Source organism: Patiria miniata, unplaced genomic scaffold, assembly GCF_015706575.1.
Source record: "Patiria miniata isolate m_02_andy unplaced genomic scaffold, ASM1570657v1 HiC_scaffold_1, whole genome shotgun sequence".
NCBI lineage: Eukaryota > Metazoa > Echinodermata > Asteroidea > Valvatida > Asterinidae > Patiria > Patiria miniata.
The window spans coordinates 10,878,755-10,898,646 of NW_024037047.1; the positions used below are offsets into that span (position 1 = coordinate 10,878,755).

A 19,892-nucleotide genomic window follows, 5' to 3' on the forward strand; every position below is an offset into this window, starting at 1 on the left:
TTTTTGTGACAGACCCAAAGGCAGCAGTGTCGCTACTGATTTGTGTAATGGATGTGGTTGGGGAAAAAAAAAACCCACTTATCAGAGCTTGATATACCATTTCTAAGAGAATGGCGGGGTTGTATGATGGGGGTACACAGATTCATTGAATGTGAAGTCATAGTGGACGTGACCACCACGGTGAGGAGAGTACATCGTGTTGTGACCCAACCTAGTGTCAATGCGGCGCAACGGAAAGGGGGTAGGGGGATTTTGCAACCTTCCCCCCCAAAAAAAAAACCCCAGATAACGAACAAATAAAAAAATAAAATGAAAGTCAATATTTAACTTCACATTTAACGTATATTAAAGACTATCGAAAACCCTAAACTGAACAGTGTCTTCCTGAAATGACATCACAGTAACAGCGTTATTCCGGAAAAGCATGGAAACTTTTAAATGTTTAAAGAAGTGCACATTTGCAATAAGATCAACCCAAAAAGTGTTGTAAAATGTGTATAGTTTTCTTACATTTCACATGCAGAGTTGTGCAAAAAGAATTCCTGATAAAAATTCATTGCACATACCCTTTAATTAAGAAAGAAACTCAATCTATATAGTCATCAAATATGATAAGGAATACGGACATGTATGAAGTCTTAAAAGATGTTTGACAAAATGTGAAATATGTTTGCCCATTAATGAAAACAAATGCCCGATCAACCCCTTACTAATGGTTTAGACGAAATTGAATGAACAACGCGTTACTTTTAATATGAAGGCATCTTTTGCAGGGACGAGTGAAGCTAAAAGTCGATAGAATGCTTGGATAGTGAAATTGAATGATTATTTTTGATTGTCGAATGCCGATCTGCGTGATCTTTCAATTTCAATCTAGATCGAATGAGCCAGGCATTAAATTGAATGAAAACCTTGGTGAAATTGTTCGGGAAAACCTATAGTTGTAGAAACATGATCCTTTATTGTGAGGTTGGACTTCCCGAAAGACGTGAAATTTGGTTTACTTATATTTAGCGGTTTGAAGAAGTTGCATCGTTTTGTATTTTCCCACACGCTCTCGCCGGGAAAAAAATGCCCCACCCATCAGTAGCCCCTTTAAAATGCACTGTCACCATGGATATACAGTTGCCTAGCAACACCATGTCGGTAGGCAGTTGCAGTTACATGTATTCTCAATTGACATCGGTCTGCAAACTCCACCCTTATTTGCATAATCATAAATATGCATTGGCCACACTCTAAAAAGCATAATTCGTTGATAATATCTAAAATAACAATGATTGATTGAACATTTCAGACTTTATGTGTACAAAATTTAAGAAACATAGTGCAGAACCACTAATGATGACATCTGTTGCACTATCCTGGACATTTTGGTGCAAAAAATGAATTTCACGTTTTGTTACTGTGACTGGAAAGGTGTACTGTATGATATAGATTCCGAAACCACTATCGCACACTTCAGCAGATGCCATGAGATCTTAAGTCAAGGGTCTGGTGTGGTCATTGACCGTATCACCCGTCGTGTTTGGGGTACACGACTTAATACGTCCCCACGCAGATTAGTTGTCAGCAATTTTTTTTTAGGCGAACGAAAGAGTAGATCCCATGCAATTCACGCCTGTTATAATACCTTGAAAATTAAAATGAATAAAATATCGATATATCGATATAAAAAAAAAACGATATATCGGTATCGGCCAAAATACGATATCGACGGTGCCTACGGAGATCCCAGAATAACCACATTAAATCACCTTGATCTAACTGTTTTATTGTTTAAACCTAAATATAATTGTGTTATTGTTTAAATCAAAACATACATTGTGGCCATGTCCTCTTTGAACTGAAAAAAAAGTAGTCTTACAAAGGAGTTTTTTTGTTGACATCAAAAATTTGAATCATGCATCTGAAAACTTTCATTTTACATCCAAGTTGTGAAATAATATAAATGGGTTTTAAACTGAATCAGAAAATTGGCACACTAGATCTTGTGCACTGCCCCAAGCAATAGATTCCAAACATCATTTTGACCTTTTGCAAAGCTTGGGTTATGATAGTTGAAAGCAGTATACAGAATTAACGTTCAGTGAAGTGACAATGGACAGAATTATGACAATGGACACAGACAATATCTCATTCCAGGAGCTTGGCGCATGGCAAGTAAGACAAAGTAGAGACAAATAAAAAGGTTACCGAAATATTCCAAATGAAGTCTTACCGTGTCTTCGATGTAATCATCTAGTACTGTTGTATTCTCTTGTGGGGATAGCTGACTTATAACCTGCGCTCTCATATTCTCACTCTGCATTAACTTCTTGAGGCGAGACCAGTTGAGCCAACCTACATTGTTGCCTTCAAGCACCCCTCTGGTGATCTCTTTGATAAAAAGTTGGTCATCACTGAGTGCATAAAGAAACAGAATTACATAATGTAAACTACCTAACATTCAACATGCAAATTATTGATATTCTGGAAGTATTACCCATGACAGAGAAATACATGTAATGCCAGTGACAAACTTGCACTGTTTATTTAGTCTCATTATATCATATGTTGAGGTTTTTACAGATCTCAATGCCTGTTGCATAAATTAGATAATTGAATAAAGAATGAAAGCAATGCATGCATGGATGCATTTAAGAACCATGCAAACAGACTGTAGCAAGTGACTTTCAAAATTGATTACTCCAAATCTACACGCCTACCGGCGGTTGGCAATGAAAGTCATTTGCTGTAACACTGCAGTGCTAGAAATCAGAACAACATACATTTGAAAACAAATTGTGCATCTTGTCTAAATTCACCATGATTAGTAGTCTTTTACAATACACTCTGCCAAAATCAATAAGAAAATACAAGTGCACATACAATGTATAATGAAAGGAACTAGGGAGCCGTGTGTTGTATAGTCAATTGACTCCTACCGGGCACAATAGCACAATCAGATTCAGAAATAGTCAAATTAAAATAAGATCAAGTGTATTATATCATATATATATATATACATGTATGTCAGTTCATTAATATCACTGTAGACAGAAAGTAAAAGGCTAAATGGAATGACAGTTAAGTAATATTGGTGAAAAAAGGTACAAGATGGACAGAGAGGCCATACACATGTATTTCACAATGAGCTCTCAAATAGGATAGTGCAACAAAGAACAAGCTTTGTTTTCTGATGCAAGTTGTTGTGTGGGGGAGATGTAAATCCAATACTGGGTTTGCCCTTCACCAACGTAATTCCATAGGAGCCAAGTGCTTTTATGGGGCTTGTTATAAGTAATATACAAGCGTTTGGGACCTGAACCACAACCTCAAAGGACCACAAAGGAGGTCATGGGCTCCATTTTGTTCTTGTAAACCCCCAGGAAAGCCCCAGTGTGCAGTGCTTTTGAAATGACGTGAGTGAAGGGCAAAACCCAATACATACAATCATCTTGTAAAAAAAGAAAATGCAAATATGGTATGTGTGTACATGAATATTTTCAACAAATACTATTCAAAGAAGAAAAAAAGTACCAAAATATACATATATCAAGCTGCATTCCTTTATTTGGCGTCTCCATTTGAGGTCAGTAAATTGATTAATAGTCATAGAGTTGATTACATGCAATTTTTGCAAAAGTACAAGATCTACATTTCTTTATACATGTATTCATCTGTTGAACATATTGGGAAGATATTGGAAAGGTCTGCAGGTTTATGACCTTGGGTACCTGAAATGATATTTTGTTAAAAACAACAAAAAGTTGGTAAACTGCATCACTGTTTCCAAGAACCTTGTGGAACATGTTTGGGGAGCTGGGAAGGTGGGGTTACAAAAAAGGACACTATTCATCCAACATCCTTCAATTATGTTCCAGACAATAATTGATAGCAGACCGACATAAGTTATAGAATGTAGTTTCAAATCCACTAAAAATAGAGAATTTTGGACAGGGAAGTACATGATTGGACTCCTGTTTTGGTTCCATTTCGATGATATTTTCATTGGAGGGTTGACTGGGCAGCATTGTGTGTGCTTGCACGTCATGCATCATGTTTCATGGCGGTGTTTCCCTAAAAATGTTGACATGAAATTGTTTGATCAGCATGTAAAATACAAAAGCTAAATGTCCCATGGAAACATACATGTACGTGTGGTACACACGCTGCCTATTCTTCCATTAAGTTTGGTTGATTTTTTTTTTAGGGACAATTAACTATCAGCGTTCAGAAGTATCTAGGATACTGGTAAAATTGGAGGGGCGGGGGATTCTGAAAACTTTGAAGTGCACCATATCCTTAAGTGATCTGATTGCTCTAACTTGTGCTTCCATATTCTTAAAAATTATTTGAAAAATTGCAGACTGCTAGATTTATGTACTATTGCTGCTATAGAAATACATGGAAACTCAAAGTTTCCATGTATTGCAGATTTGGCTACTATTGCTGCCACAGATTTGAGCGCACATACCGGTAACCTGCTGTTTTGAATCCTGGAAATTGTCAAATGTTAATGTGCACGTGCACAGGTGAAATACAGAGCTGGATTATTGTCGAGTTTATTTTAACATGCTCTTAGCACAAACCAAACTGATTATTTAACTACTATAATTTAAACTTCAGTGAATCAAGATTGATAATGTATTGATGAATGCAATCTATATTTGTTCATTTTATACGATAATGGAAAGGACTTAAATACGGGGAAAAAAATGTGATAGGGAGACTGTATTAAACGCTCTTAAGACTGGTTGCAGTCTGGGTGCTGATAATTACCCGAGCGAAACCCATTCATAAATACCTTCTGGTAAAAAAAGTCAAAAATTATAAATTTTCCAATGATTTCATTCAACAAAACACCCCTTTAGCTATACAATGGTAAGGCCCTCTGGTAAACAACTCCTTATGCGGAGATTGGCGCGCACGTCGAGCGTACTGCGTGATGTGGCGCAGAATGCAGATGTACCAGTGTAGTGTGAATTTAGGAGTATGAAATACTGACTCACTGGTTGTATTGCACATGCCTACGAAAGGATTGTGAAGAAGCAACCAAAAGAAAACGTGCTGGCACCGGATTTCATAGGAGTCCAAATTTCATGTGACACTGCAAAAGTGTTTAAGACCAGCCAGCCATGTCTTTATCAACAAATTAAAAGCGGCCACGTGATGGGCTCTCGACCAATAGGAATGGGTAAACTGTCCATGGTATGTCCATGAATGCCAGATGTTAACAATGACACTATTCACACTAACATATACATGTACATATCAAAATAGACAGTTGCCGTACATGTGTAGATGACACAACGGACACTGCATTTGACTTTTTGAGTTTGAGTAGACAGCACATCAAAAATAATTTCAGATGATGAGTGTACAGGAATACAGGATGAAATCACTTTTTTTTATTGTAAGCAAAATGAAAAACCAAGTGCATGACAAGCACACCGTGTGAAGCTGACACATTTAAAATGCACTTTCATGCAATGATGCACAGTTGTTGAGGCAAGGCTAAGGAGAGCTAGTACATGTATGCTTCATGTTTCATTACTAATATAATTACTACACTTGAAATGCTCACATTAATGTCTTCATTGATCGATCATTCTTGCTGAAAAGGAAGCACAAATAGTTTGGTACAGTTAATTGAATGTATGAAGCTCTGTGTGAAACTTTCCTTTATATAACCATAAAAGAGGAAATTGTCGCACTCAAAATTTGCCTATAGATGCAACTGCATGCTCACATATGGGCAATTCCACCGTTACGGACGTTACATTCAGAGGCGACTAGAAACTTTGACAAACCAAAATAACATATTTGGGGTCAAAGCAAATTTTATTCACTCGGCACATTTCAGACTTAGGCCCAAATGTATAACATGGTATAGTAAAACTAAGAGGTAACCTAATTAATTAATTAGACATAATCGCTGCTAATGAGCGTTACGGACGTTACGTGTTTTGACAAGGCTTTTCAACATTTGGAATGTATTGGTGAAACTCTGTGAAGTTTCTTGCCAAAGCTTTTTGAAATAACTATGCACTAGCAGTTGTCACTTCACTCTTTACAAACATGGATGACCACTTAGAAAAATCCACTGTGATGTTGGAGAAAAACCCAAGTGTTTGTCATTACGGACGTTACATTGTAGTGTTACGGACGTTACGCGTGTGAAATCGTGATGCTCCAAGATTACCAGTCATGTTTTTTCCAGCTGTGAATATCTTTTTTCATCCTTTTTATGGTGTACCACCAGCACAACATGTGACTAGAAACCTTCTTGTAAGAAAATGATGGTGATGATGGTGATGGTGGTGAGGAATTACGTCAAAATGTCACTTTTTTATCATTGTTTTGGTATAAAACTTCCTGTTGAAATACCTGTAAATGTCAGTGATTGCTTACTTAATGATAATCTTTCTTCAGAGAGTAGCACATTTCAAATTAACATTGACCATGTAGGCCTATCCTGTAGTATTTGCAATGCAGTAATAAGAGTGTCCTCCATCTGAAACAATTCAGGTCACCGTCATTTAAATGTTAGGGTATACCTACCGGTACATGTACATACCGGTACATTAAATCGGTTCATGTGCCAATTTGAAAACATTTCAATACATTTTACAATTTGCATTCTTGTAGGAGAAATGTGTGAATTTATTTCAATAAAAGATCAGTTGCTAATGTTGTTAACTTAGAAATAAAAAATTCAATGGAAATGCATTACGGACAATCGGGACTTTAGTCAGACGGCCGACTTGAGCGATTTGACGAGTTGTACGATGTCGGTTTAGCCGGAGTTGAATGTACTACATGTACCTACTGCAATCTGGAGGTTCAGCCAAATTATGCTTCCATTATAACAGTCTGTAAGAATTGTGAACAAACACATTTAGAAACATTGTGGAAATCTTCCAAATTTGCTCTACCGTACTGAAAAATACAGTACCGGTAACTGTTGTTTGTATCATAAGTTATAAAATTTAGTGAAATGGCTCAGCTAAACAAAGCTAACCACTCCGTTCACAAATACCCCCTCACCGGCAAAGAGAGTACAGTTGGGGGTGACCGACCGACGCTATCTTGCCTGACTGCAATTTTGCCGTGATGCGCGGCCGTACCATACCACTGCGTGTATGTAGTACAAATCCCCTGTGTACAGTAACGTGCGTCACACACTAAGTACAAGGGACGGTGCGCGCCAACCAGCTAAATGTCCCGCCCATGGGACATTGTTGCTAGGTAAAATGGCGCCCTCTTTCGCTGGTGCAAGGAGCCCACTGACACTTTAGTCCAGATAAAAACTTCTGAAAAAGTATTAATCAAAATTCACTTACATGTACTTTGCATGTGTGCTTGTCAGTTTCAAACTTCAGCTGTGTACATGTATGTACATGTACAATGTACATGCCTGAGATATATGGCTCTTATACATGTAATTATAACATTCAGGCCAGGAGGCAGAACATTTTTACAAATGACCTAGATTATGTGCACATGGGGTCATTTCATATTTTAAAAGAGAGATGTGAATAAGGTGCATAGTGGAGGGTGCATGAAAGGTTCATTTGTATGCAGTACAATGTGTAACATCCGTAACGTATATATGCAAGTATAATGTGTAACGTCCGTAACGTAACATCCGTAACAAAATTTTGTAACGTCCGTAACGCTCGTTAGCCTAGATCTAATTATTGGAATTTCAAGTTTCATTCTGCACAAGGTAACCCTTCAGAAACTAGCTTTAAATTTGTGGTTTGGAAAAAATCACTTCACTGGATACAACTGTAGAGGAAAAAAATGTTCAAAACGTTACGGACGTTACGGTTGCCGCGGAAAAAAAACCACGTAAATATGATTATTCATAGTGTACTTATGCAAATACAAATCACATTTTTTCCCCTAATTTTTTGGAGAAGGTTCCCTGATGACTATTTCAAATATAATAAATTCCAAAAATGTTTTCATCTTTGGTAAGCTATTAAATGTTAAAATTTTTCAATTTTTTTCCCCAAATTTTTGAAATTTAACAAGTTACCATGGATACATATTCAGACGTTGAAAAAAAAATGAAAACGAACAAATTTAGGCAATATTAGTGCATATTCATAAGGTTTAGGTATCCCCCTCACCTGCAAAAGGGAAACAATTTGAATAAGTTCCATTTTAAATTTTGAGGGTCATGTCAACTTTGGCATGGAATTGCCCATATGCATTAAAGTGTTGTCATTTTATGTTGTGACTGCATGTGGTTGTGACAACTTACAGAGGTAGACTTCTCAAATCGGATGTAACCCCACCCAATAATACCACAAAAAGCCCTTAATTCCATCACTATCTTTCCAGACGCCCAACAACTGCCATTGTGTGCTACAATGTACTTCAGTGCCGTATAACAATGCACGAACATACTGTAAAGTCGAGTACAAAATATACATGTTACATGTACATCAAAAGTCAAGAAGTCCGACTTGATCAATCTGCCATGAGCACATACCCGCGCCCCCCCCCCCCCCAAGTGTGAGATCCCCTCCCCAGCGTGTGAGATCCCCTCCCCAGCCTGTGTGCATTTATTCATCAATGCACATGCAACATCATCACTACGCATAAATTAGAAGACTCGTTCATTTTTTTCGGTAGGTATGGAAGATTGGAACACATTCTGCAAAGGTTTAAACATCTGACTGAGAGTTGTGCATATTTGAAACATTTTTTGGGGGGGGATACTAATTTTAAGTAACATTTTGTCTCATTGAAATTGTGACTTCAAATGAATTACATGCAAACCAAAGGTTTTTTTAACATATCATTGTGGCAAACCTGTAAAGGATGTTGGGGTCCACTGATAGCGCTGCGTGTTGCGCATGCGCACAGCTGGTTGAAAACATTCAAACATACTTGTACATGTATCTGTACATACATGTACCCTCGTACATGGGTTGCGTGTACATTCCTTCACAAACCTCTGGCTGTGCGAATACGCAAACCAGGCTGATGAGGTGTTAAGAATGAATAATGCATGTGGCTCAAAAGCAATCTACGTGCATATTTCGAATGAAAATGCTGATTCCCTCAAATACTGCCCTCTGTGATTGGCCGCTACCCAAATCTGTAGATTAACTCACAGACTGTCTCTTCATCTCAAATAGCTTTGTAGCTGCATAAGATAAAAACTAGCTACAAGAGTTTTTTTTTAGTTAGTGTACTGTGCTAGTGATCTTGACTTGACTGACCTGACTCATGGAGCTTCTCAGCAGATAATATTGTTAAGCAAAAACCCCTGCCAGTCAGTCACAAGCAACATACATTGCAAAGCATTGACGCCAATAACTATTTCTGCTGGGTTCATATTTTCAGTGCTTAGTAAGGGAATAAATGTGTGCTCCGGAGGTTTTTATCACTCGTTTAATACCGCTTAGAGTCTGGGTGCTGATAATTACCCGAGCCGGAGGCGAGGGTAATTATCAGCACCCAGACTCTAAGCGGTATTAAACAGAGTGATAAATACCGACCGAGCACATATTTATTCCCATTCATAAATACCTTATCCGTAAAAAAATATCAAATAATTCGTTCAAAAAATCCCGATTTTGTTCAACAAGTTCACTTCATGCTTTTTGAAACATCCCTCTAGCAAAATAATGGAGTGTTCAGCTGGCGAGTAAGATTTAAACAACCCTTTTATGGAGATTGACGCGCGCGTAACATGTTCTGCGCGATGTCACGCAGAACGCACCTGGGGCGTTGCGTTTTGAATTTAGAACTATAAAATTCTGACTCGCTTGTAGTGTTGCGCATGCCTACGTGAGGATTGTGAACGTTCAACCAATGAAACGGTAAGAGGCACTGGATTTTTAGGAGTCCACATTTTATTGTGACACTGGAAAAGTGTTTAAGACCAGCTAGCCATGTCTTTATCATCCGTTTAAGACCGGCCACGTGACGGGCTCTCGACCAATAGGAATAGCTAAACTGTCTGAGGTATTTATGAATACATTTTTGCACGTAACAACTCCATGAAGTTGTATTTAAATGTGTGAAGTGAACATTTTAAAAGTGTCAAAAACAGTAAAATAATTTGTCTGGCAATCATTATATTAGGTATGTAAAGACAATAATTGGTTAGGCACTGGACAGGAGAGTCAGGTTGGCGTAACGGTACTTTCTTCGCCTTCCACCGCTGTGACCCAGGTTCAAATCCCGCCTTGGCCAATATGTGGATTGGGTTTTCAGTCCCTACCTGATTCCGTGGGTTTTCCCCAGAATATTCTTCTGGGGTTTTCCTCCCACCTCTAAAACTGTAATTTCTTCTCATCGTCTCGTCTCTACAGGTTTCATCAGGCTTGCGAGCTACAGTGCCAAAGGCGCTTTTGAGGAATCCTTGGTTTCATTACCAGAAATAAATAAATAAATACAAATATATAAAAATACTTCCTTTAAACAATGTGCTCTACCAGTCCATGTCAATGTAATTTGATTCCAAAAATACAAACTATATGATCGTTAATAACTCCAAACCCTTCAGCTGCTCTTTATTTTTCAGGTATCAAAATGTCCTGGGGGTTGTGTTACAACGGATAATGTACATGTAACCAATGGATATTGTATGACTAACTGATAATGTCACTCAAATGAACAGATATTGTATCACTAACCAATGTCACACAAATTGACAGATATTGTATCACTAACTGATAATGTCACACAAATTGACGGATATTGTATCACTTTAAACTGATGCCACACAATTGACAAATATTGTATCACTAACTGATAATGTCACACAAATTGAAGGATATTGTATCACTAACCGATAATGTCACACAAATTGACGGATATTGTATCACTTTAAACTGATGCCACACAATTGACAAATATTGTATCACTAACTGATAATGTCACACAAATTGAAGGATATTGTATCACTAACCGATAATGTCACACAAATTGACGGATATTGTATCACTATAAACTGATGCCACACAATTGACAAATATTGTATCACTAACCGATAATGTCACACAAATTGACGGATATTGTATGACTAACTGATAATGTCACACAAATTGACGGATATTGTATGACTAACCGATATTGTCACACAAATTGACGGATATTGTATGACTAACCGATATTGTCACACAAATTGACGGATATTGTATGACTAACTGATATTGTCACACAAATTGACGGATATTGGATGACTAACCGATATTGTCACACAAATTGACGGATATTGTATGACTAACCGATATTGTCACACAAATTGACGGATATTGTATGACTACCCGATATTGTCACACAAATTGACGGATATTGTATGACTAACCAATATTGTCACACAAATTGACGGATATTGGATGACTAACCGATATTGTCACACAAATTGACGGATATTGTATCACTAACCGATATTGTCACACAAATTGACGGATATTGTATCACTAACCGATATTGTCACACAAATTGACGGATATTGTTTCACTAACTGATAATGTCACACAAATTGACGGATAATGTAACAAAAATGGACTGATAGCGTAGTACAATTTCTAGCCGACAATGTATCACGTGTCGACTGAATAGTGTTTATTTTTTGAAAATATCTAACCGAAAACAAATCACCCAAAAAAAAAGAAGAGAGTATAGTAACATTTACGACACTTTCAGTCAATTTTTTGTTACATTATCAGTTAGTGATACAGTATCGGTCAATTTTTGTGACATTATCTGTTGGTGATACGTTATCCATTTGTTACTACATTACCAAATGTAACAAGAGTTCATCCTCATCCTCCTCTCCTCCTAACCAAGAGTCATAGCTGGTTCAGCCCTATGCTCTGTGGTTGGGGATTCTCCAGCCAAAGTTAACAGACTTGTTTTCATCCTCATCAGCCTTTTTTTTTATTCTACCCAGACACACCCGGAAGCTCACCGAATCGTATGTTCTGTTGTTGTCATCTGTATACTTCTATATAAAGTACCCGGTACAGATTTACTTCTTGGAAACAAGATGTTTTTCTCCAAATAGCAGAGCTTCATACGGACTTTGTTTCCATCATTTTCGCCATGGCTTTGTCATACCTGCTATGGCTTTGTCATACCCACTCATCCATCGGCCGTCAGCTACCGAACACCGATTCAACAGTCTACATCTAAAGACTTGATATATTTTAACAGTGTTACACTAGTTTTCAAACGAAATATCGATCAAATGATGGGAAATTATAAACATAATGTAACAAGTGATTTTTTTAGTATAAATGATCGGAACTTTAAAAGCTCTTAATGATATAGCCAAATGGGAAACGAAGCCGAGCTTTGAAAAAAACAAAACTTTGTGGCGGCTACCCTGACCTACAATATAGACGTCAGGGCTTCGGGTAATTGTCAGGTCAGAAAACCAGACTAGTTTCATATTACGTGAGTGATAATCATACGTACATGTACGTACGTGATAATAACACTTGTGAAAACTTAGTATTATTAAGAGTAAAAGGTTTTACATTTTGGGAGGTTGGGGAGTTGCTCGGGTAAGGAGAGGCTTGACTTCCAGCAAGTAGGACTAGATTCAAGGTGTCATATAATTCATTTTTCTATTAAAAAGACATGACAAAAATCAATGGGTTGGATTCAAACGGGGACAAGTTTCTCCATTTTGCAAAATTATTAGTTATGAGATAAAGCTATAGAATAATTTTTTAAATTAATTTTTCCGTCCCCTAGAGTTTCATACTTCACATTTAATATGTTTATAAGTTTCCAGTAAAACATTAGTTTAGTGAACAGGCAAGATGGCGACATGCACATCCCTCTGTTTGGCTCTCTGAATTTTGATTAGTTTTTTCGTCAACTTGGCTTGAGCCAGAAGCCCATATTGTTACCATTGGTTATCAGAACACTCTGGATCCTGTTGGCTCGACTCTGATTGAAATCAGTAGCAGGATTCACATAGATCTGTCTGATTTCATGCTGCAAGATCTTGGATGTGGATTGCAATTACCGACCACAGGTGGGTCTCGCACTGTGGTCCTTGGGGGCGGGAATTTCAAACGTGATTTTCCCTCTTGTGGGATTCCTACCTTTTGATTTACACACTGATTGCCTGCAGTGATATTGAACTAAATCCTGGACCTGACATCGGGCCTGATCACGGTATTTATTTCCGCGATCAGCCATATCATAAAAACATATCCTGTATTCTAAGCAATGCGCGTAGTCTTCGCAACAAAGGGCCCGAACTGCTAGCCAATTTGCATCTGAATCAGCTCCCAGACATTCTATTCTTCACGGAAACCTGGCTCACACCTCACAACAATGACTCCATTATTGGGCTACCTCACCATGTAGGTTGGGGAATCTTGAGCAGGACGATATGGAACTCATGTGGGCATCTGTGAGGTTTGCAAGTGAATCCTGGCTAGTAGGCTTAATCTACCGTCCGCCGTCGTCAACTGCTTCTTACTGGCCAAAGCTCAGAGATGTTCTTCAACATGTAAATATGGACGATTTTGACGGATGCCTCGTTTTGGGTGACTTTAATATTGATTTTAAGTCATCTGAAAGATCGAGCCCCCATCGCACCAGACTGTTGGAGATTTCGTCTGACTTCTCTCTTGAACAACTTGTCACCTCTGTTACACATCCTACTCATCCTGACAATTTATCTGTTGGATCCACTATAGACCTGGTATTCTCCAATCGCCCTGACCGCTTTGCTTCCATCTCTACCGGCCCGAGTCTCATCACATCTGACCACCTGGTTGTACACATTGTGTTTCGTTCCAATAAACCTCCACCTAGACCAGCTCTTTTTTTTTTACAGTTTCATCGTGAGGATTTTGTACACCTTGCCACACTAATCCACCTCATACCCTGGTCTGCATTCTTGGACCCATTTGATCCCAACTCATCGTGTGAAACTTTTATGGATCTTCTTGACGCCACAGTACGGGACTCAATTCCTTCCACAACAAGGTGTAAAACCAGATTTACACCCTGGATCACCACAGAACTAAAAAAGCTCATCAACAAAAAGCATAAACTCTTTAGATTTGCTCGTAGATCCGGTTTGCTAAGGGACTGGCATTTGTACAAAATCATTCAGAAAGCTTATTGGAAATATATAAATGACATGTTTTCCTCACTTGATAACAGGCGAAGGTTTTGGTCTTTTGTCTGTTGTCGTAAACAATCCCCACCACCTCCTGTATTCACTCATAACAATGTTAAATTATCTCAACCTGGTGTTATTTCATCCGCTTTCAATGCATACTTTTCCTCCATGTATAACCCTGATGGTCTGGTTCCCAACTCCTTGTTCACTGCCATTAACTGATTTTTCAGAACTGTATGTGCCTTTAGGTATTAGATTAATTCTATTATACGTAATCTACCCACCAATAAACTTCCCGGCCCTGATGGCATTATTCCTGGCATATTAAAAAAGATTTCTTTTCAAATATCCATTCCTCTGTGCTTGCTGTTCAACACCTCTGTAGGCTCAGGAAAATTACCCAATGCTTGGCGATGTGCAAACATTACCCCAGTTTTCAAAAAGGGCAATAAATCCATTCTGTCTAACTGCAGACCTGTTGCACTGACATCCGTTCTGTGTAAAATTCTACAGCATGCTGTTGCGGCTGCTAAAACAGATCACGTGGGTATCTTTGGGTCGTTGAACAGCAATCAACAGGGCTTCACTAAACGTTGAAGCTGTGTTACCCAACTTGTCAATCAATGTAATGCATCAATGGGCACTGACTCTTGGGTGTGCCACGCCCTGTCAAAGGCAGGATGCCACACCATATCCTGCTTAGTAAACTTTCATCGGTTTACAAAATCCAGGGTGTGGTCTGGCGTTGGGTCAGATCTTTTTGACTGGCAGGAAGCAACGTGTTCTTTTCGAGGGTAGTGTTTCCCCATGGGTCAGTGTTTCATCTGGTCTTCCTCAAGGTAGCGTTCTTGGACCCACTTTATTCAACCTGTTTGTAAATAGCATTCCCGACTGTGTCTCCTCTAGCTGTGTTCTGTTCGCTGATGATGCTTTGCTCGTCCGAGTCATCCGGTCGGTTGAGGATGAGTTTCAGCTGCTGAACAACTATATGCAAGACTGTTGTTTAAATCATGACATGCTCTTCAATGCAACCAAAACTAAGGTTATGCACATCACCAGAAGCAAAAATATCAATCCTCCAGTTTATACACTTGGTGATGCTGCCCTGTCTACTGTTACCTCTATTCAATATTTAGGTGTCACTATTAGCTCCAACCTTCAATGGAATTCCCACATTGACTCACTTGTCTCACGTACAAATCGCCTCCTGGGTTTCATCCATACTATAGCTGGCGGAGCATCAAGCCATATTCTGCCTTTACAAATCTCTGATCCTGCCTATCCTGGAATATGGCATTCCAGCGTGGGGTACTCACACTCTCTCTCAACAGCAAAAGATTGAGCACGTACAACGCACTGCCACCCGCACTGCTTTGAAACTAAGATGCGGTGAAATACCATATGAGGATAGGTTGGGTCAGTTAAACTGGACTTCTCTTTCATCTAGAAGAGCTTATTTACTATGCTCTTTTGTTTTCAAATGTTTATCTGGTGTTTGCAGGTGCGAGTCGATCAACGACAATGTTCTCATAAATTCACATCATCCAGAATCCCTTACCCTCCGTCATCTGCCTTCTCGTACACAAGCTTGTTATCATTCTCCTACTCGTTATCTTCCAAGACTTTGGAACCAATTTCCATCTCATATTAGGGATTCTGTAGTACTGGACACTCTACCTGTTTTCCTTAGGAATCTTCGGCAATTACTTTACTAAAAAAACTGATTTCATCATCCTCATTAGTTTATTCACATACTTGTTGCATTTAATTGGTAGGGACTTTCACATGATTTGGGCTTCGTTGCATTAGTCATCTTGCTTGTGTGCATTTTGTAACAGGGGTCAGTTTTCTTGTTGCTGTTTATTAGGTGTTGGGCCTTGAGCCCAACACCTACCGCATTGTTATTGTAAGAACTAACTATTATTCTTTATCTTCTTGTTTTTAGGTGTTGGGCCTTGAGCCCAACACATATTGTTATTGTAAGAATTTACTATTATTTACAATCTTTGTTTTTATTATTCTTCTTGCCAAATTCTTCTCCAGAACTGTTTGTGAAACTGAAAACATATATGAACTTCAACTGTCAATACATGAATGCACAACCCACTGAAGATGTGCTATTTTGTAATAACATCATTATGACGTCATCATGGGTCACATGACGTCACTTGAAAGATAAATATATTTAATATTTGAAAATCAATAAGAAATCGACTGTGAGAGACCAGAGCTTGAATTTTGCGGGAATCGACATGATAATAAATGATCTTCATTTTATCTTGTACCTAAAAAATCATGTGACCCTTCCTTCCGGTCGAAACCGGAAGTGCCTAATAATTTGAAAGTGGAAAAAGATATGAACTTGCTGTCAACGATGTAAGTGTCTGGCTAGGTTGACCTTTCCAAAAAAATGATCGGTGACGACATGAAGAGTTCGAGCGCCCTCTAGCGGCAGGTTAAAAAATGTCCAAAACGCATTTTCAGTGGATGTCTGTGGCGAAGTTTGCAGTAATCGCCTCAAAATGAATATACATGATGACCTTAATGCAGACAAGACCTGTGCCAAAAAAAAAATTGATTACGTCATCAGACCGGAAGTGAGAAGGAAAACCCCTCTTTTCCTTTGAAAATTCCTGGAAAATCAACCCTGACAGTTTTATTTCTATTTGTGCCTTAAATGGCAGTGTATAAATAGGTCTAAAACTTCCCAATCTTTTGCTTCAGCCCCCTTGAAAATTGAAGTTGATCACGCCTACGCCCTGAAGCGTTAACTCCCGTACACTGTACCGTATTGCGTGTGTACAGCAAATGGAGATCATTACGTACAAAAGGGAATTCCCCCAAACATGTGCGCTCGCCTCCTGAGTGTCTGGTTTACGACTGTTTTACGTTTACTTTTGAGCCACATGTAACGGCTGTTTGATGGACCAATTTTTGTTTAAGTGTTTACCAGTGTTTTGTACACGTTTACATGTATGTGACAACTTGTTAAATGGAAGCACATTTGTTGACTTTTGATGACATCATTTGAAACTCAAATGTAAGGCTGGCAATAGCGCCCAATCGGGCGCTTTTTTTTTAAATTGGGAATTTTTTTTCCTAAAAACATGCACATTGGGGTAAAGAGGTTACGGCAAGCAATCTTTTGTATTGCGCCAATGGTGTGCGACCTTTACTTTTAGAGATATAAGATATTTAATGGGTTTTTGTAACAATTGTACTTGATAAGTTTACACTAAAGCAGCATACGCGTCCATATAAATTGAGACCACGATATTAATCATTTAAAATCAAAATTAAAGTTGACGTCATAAAATGTAAAGCGCCCTCTAGCGGCATGTTGAAAAAATAACAGCCTTGCTGTTGAAACCCCTCAGCCAGAGTCAAGTTATCATCCGGAAACCATTAACCTTTAACTCAACATGGTTACCTTGACCTTTGACCCCAGAACTAATCCCAACTTGCCTGTACCCAAGGGCAACCCCCTACCTAAGTAAGACACCAAAATTTCATTTCTAACTCACGAATGCTGCGGAGGTGTACGGTTGATTTCTTATGCATTTTTAAATATTAAAAGTGTCACAATTTAATTGCCTATAAATAAACACCGGATGACGTCATCATGACATCATCATTACACAATGTTGTTTGAATTATGTTCTTTGCTTGGACAAAGAGTGGTGTAAATGAATTTCTGGGGCAGAGTCGAAAATGCCCTTTGAAAATCACCATTTTTTTAAAAGTTCTGTGTACAAAGTCTATGGGAAAAATTAAATATTCAAAATTCTATAATAAATCGCGTAATGATTCGGCATACATCTGCAGGTGATGTTCTAAGTATGTGCCCGGTTTGAAGGAAATCAGAATTGTTTTAAGGCCAAAAGTGGCGTGTAGAAAAAACCTGTACAAAGTCTATGGGATTTTGTGCAAAAAAGAAGTGGAAGAAGAGGAAGTAAGAACAAAAAGGCTTTTTCGCAAAAGTTGCGAAAAAGCCCCCAAAAAACTAGAGGTTGTGGTTGTGGACAACCACAGAGCTGTTCCCAGTTTTAATTGCCTATTGGACCGTAAACAAAATGATTTAGGCCTAATGATTTTTAAAAAAATTTAAACTAATAAAATTTAAATTATTACTTTAAAAAATTGCACTTCCGGTACAAGCGGAGGTAAGGGTCACATGATCTTGACATTCGAGGAGGTGCATTTTCAGTCCAATATGAGTAAATGTGCAATGAACTGTAATCATAACTTATTGTATTGTGGAGATATGGCGATCACAATATTGCCTCATTAAATATTCATGACGTCATACCATGAGAATAATAAACTGCACAGTAATAATAATGCAATATATATTAATCTTTGAATGTTGGTTCTTACTATTTAACAGTTGTTGACTGATGTGATGTGGGATATGACGTTTTGAACACCCAAGGGACGCATAGCGCCCGAGGCGAAGCCGAGGGTGCTATGCGTCCCCGAGGGTGTTCAAAACGTCATATCCCACATCACATCAGTCAACAACTGTTTTGTCATACCTCTGTCTTGATGATGTGTTTTACTTGTTTTTCTAAGGGAAATTAAGGGTGGCAAACTGAAGGAATCTTTGAAAAATTTTCTTTCAACATATGTAGATGTAAGGGGCATTAAAACAAGCTTAAGTTCAGGGAAATTTGGGGTAAAGGTTTTACAAGTTTAATAAAAAAAAAATCTTATCCCCTGGCATATTTTATAGTGGTAGGGACAATGAATAAAACCTGGTTTGTAGTGACAACGATGCAGACCCTTAAAAGAAAGAAATTTATATCAAACAGCGATGGCCATTTTTTTTTTGATGACAACTTGACAGCCATTTAATAACAATAAATACTATGAATTAATACAATAAATACAGTGAATTTCAAATAATGCAAAGGCTCGGTGCCGAGTTCTCCATGAAAGTCCAGCTGATAGAACACCAACATCCAGTATCATCATATTTGTCAATTCTGGAGATAAGTACATATTAAATGATGTCTATGACACATTTGATGAATAAAAAAGAATTTAACAAACTTGTTATACTCTCTTCCTTTTCACATTAATATCCTTTCAAAGTTCTTAAATTTTGCACCTGTGAAACTTCAGCAAATACACAATGGATAGAATACTTTTCAAACAGCAATACTGTCCATGTTGACCCACTGGCACACAAATTGATAATTTAATGATCTTTAAAACAGTTGCTTCAGCAACAATTTCACTTTGAATTTGGGAAATTATAATTAATATTGATGTTCACTCTGGAATGACTGATATTTGGAGTGAAAGCAGGCATCCACTGTTGCATTGAGTGGTGGAGATTGATTGACTGACTCTCGATGGACTGTCCCATAGAGCAAGGCTCAGTGTCTTCATCAGCTAACATAGCTTCTAGCTGAGAATCAGTTAACATCAGTAGTGATGAATTTGATGTCTCTGATGATGTCTTTGCTGGCACAGGATCACAGTCTTCAAGGATACTGCTGGTAGTAGGCTGGGGAGTCTCATGCGCTGTTGAGGAATCTTGCTCTGGTACTGGGGCTGTTGCGTTGGGTTCTTTCGGTGGGGTTTCCAACAGAGCCTTGCTTAAAGCCTGTTGAAGAATCGCGTATACGCCTAGAGTAAGTTTGGATGCTTTGTTCGCTTTTGTGGCCGCTTACTTTCATTATGTGGCGATCTCTGAACCCTGCTTCGTCTAAACTTGTAACAGAAGTAGCACGTATCGAATGGTTGGTGTAGGTCTTGGATAGCTCACATTCCCGTGAGA

The 19,892-nt window shown here is 38.3% G+C and overlaps 1 protein-coding gene across 1 annotated transcript in view; it reads right to left on the bottom strand.

Annotated features, from left to right (window-relative positions):
* LOC119723041 (MAP kinase-activating death domain protein-like) overlaps nucleotides 1-19,892 on the bottom strand; it is a gene marked incomplete at its 3' end in the record, with an annotated part of 85,371 nt that overhangs the window by 17,816 nt on the left and 47,663 nt on the right. The window contains 2 exon segments of the mRNA XM_038193526.1: nucleotides 2,222-2,402; nucleotides 5,570-5,599. Of these exon segments, the coding sequence (XP_038049454.1) occupies nucleotides 2,222-2,402; nucleotides 5,570-5,599 (211 nt within the window).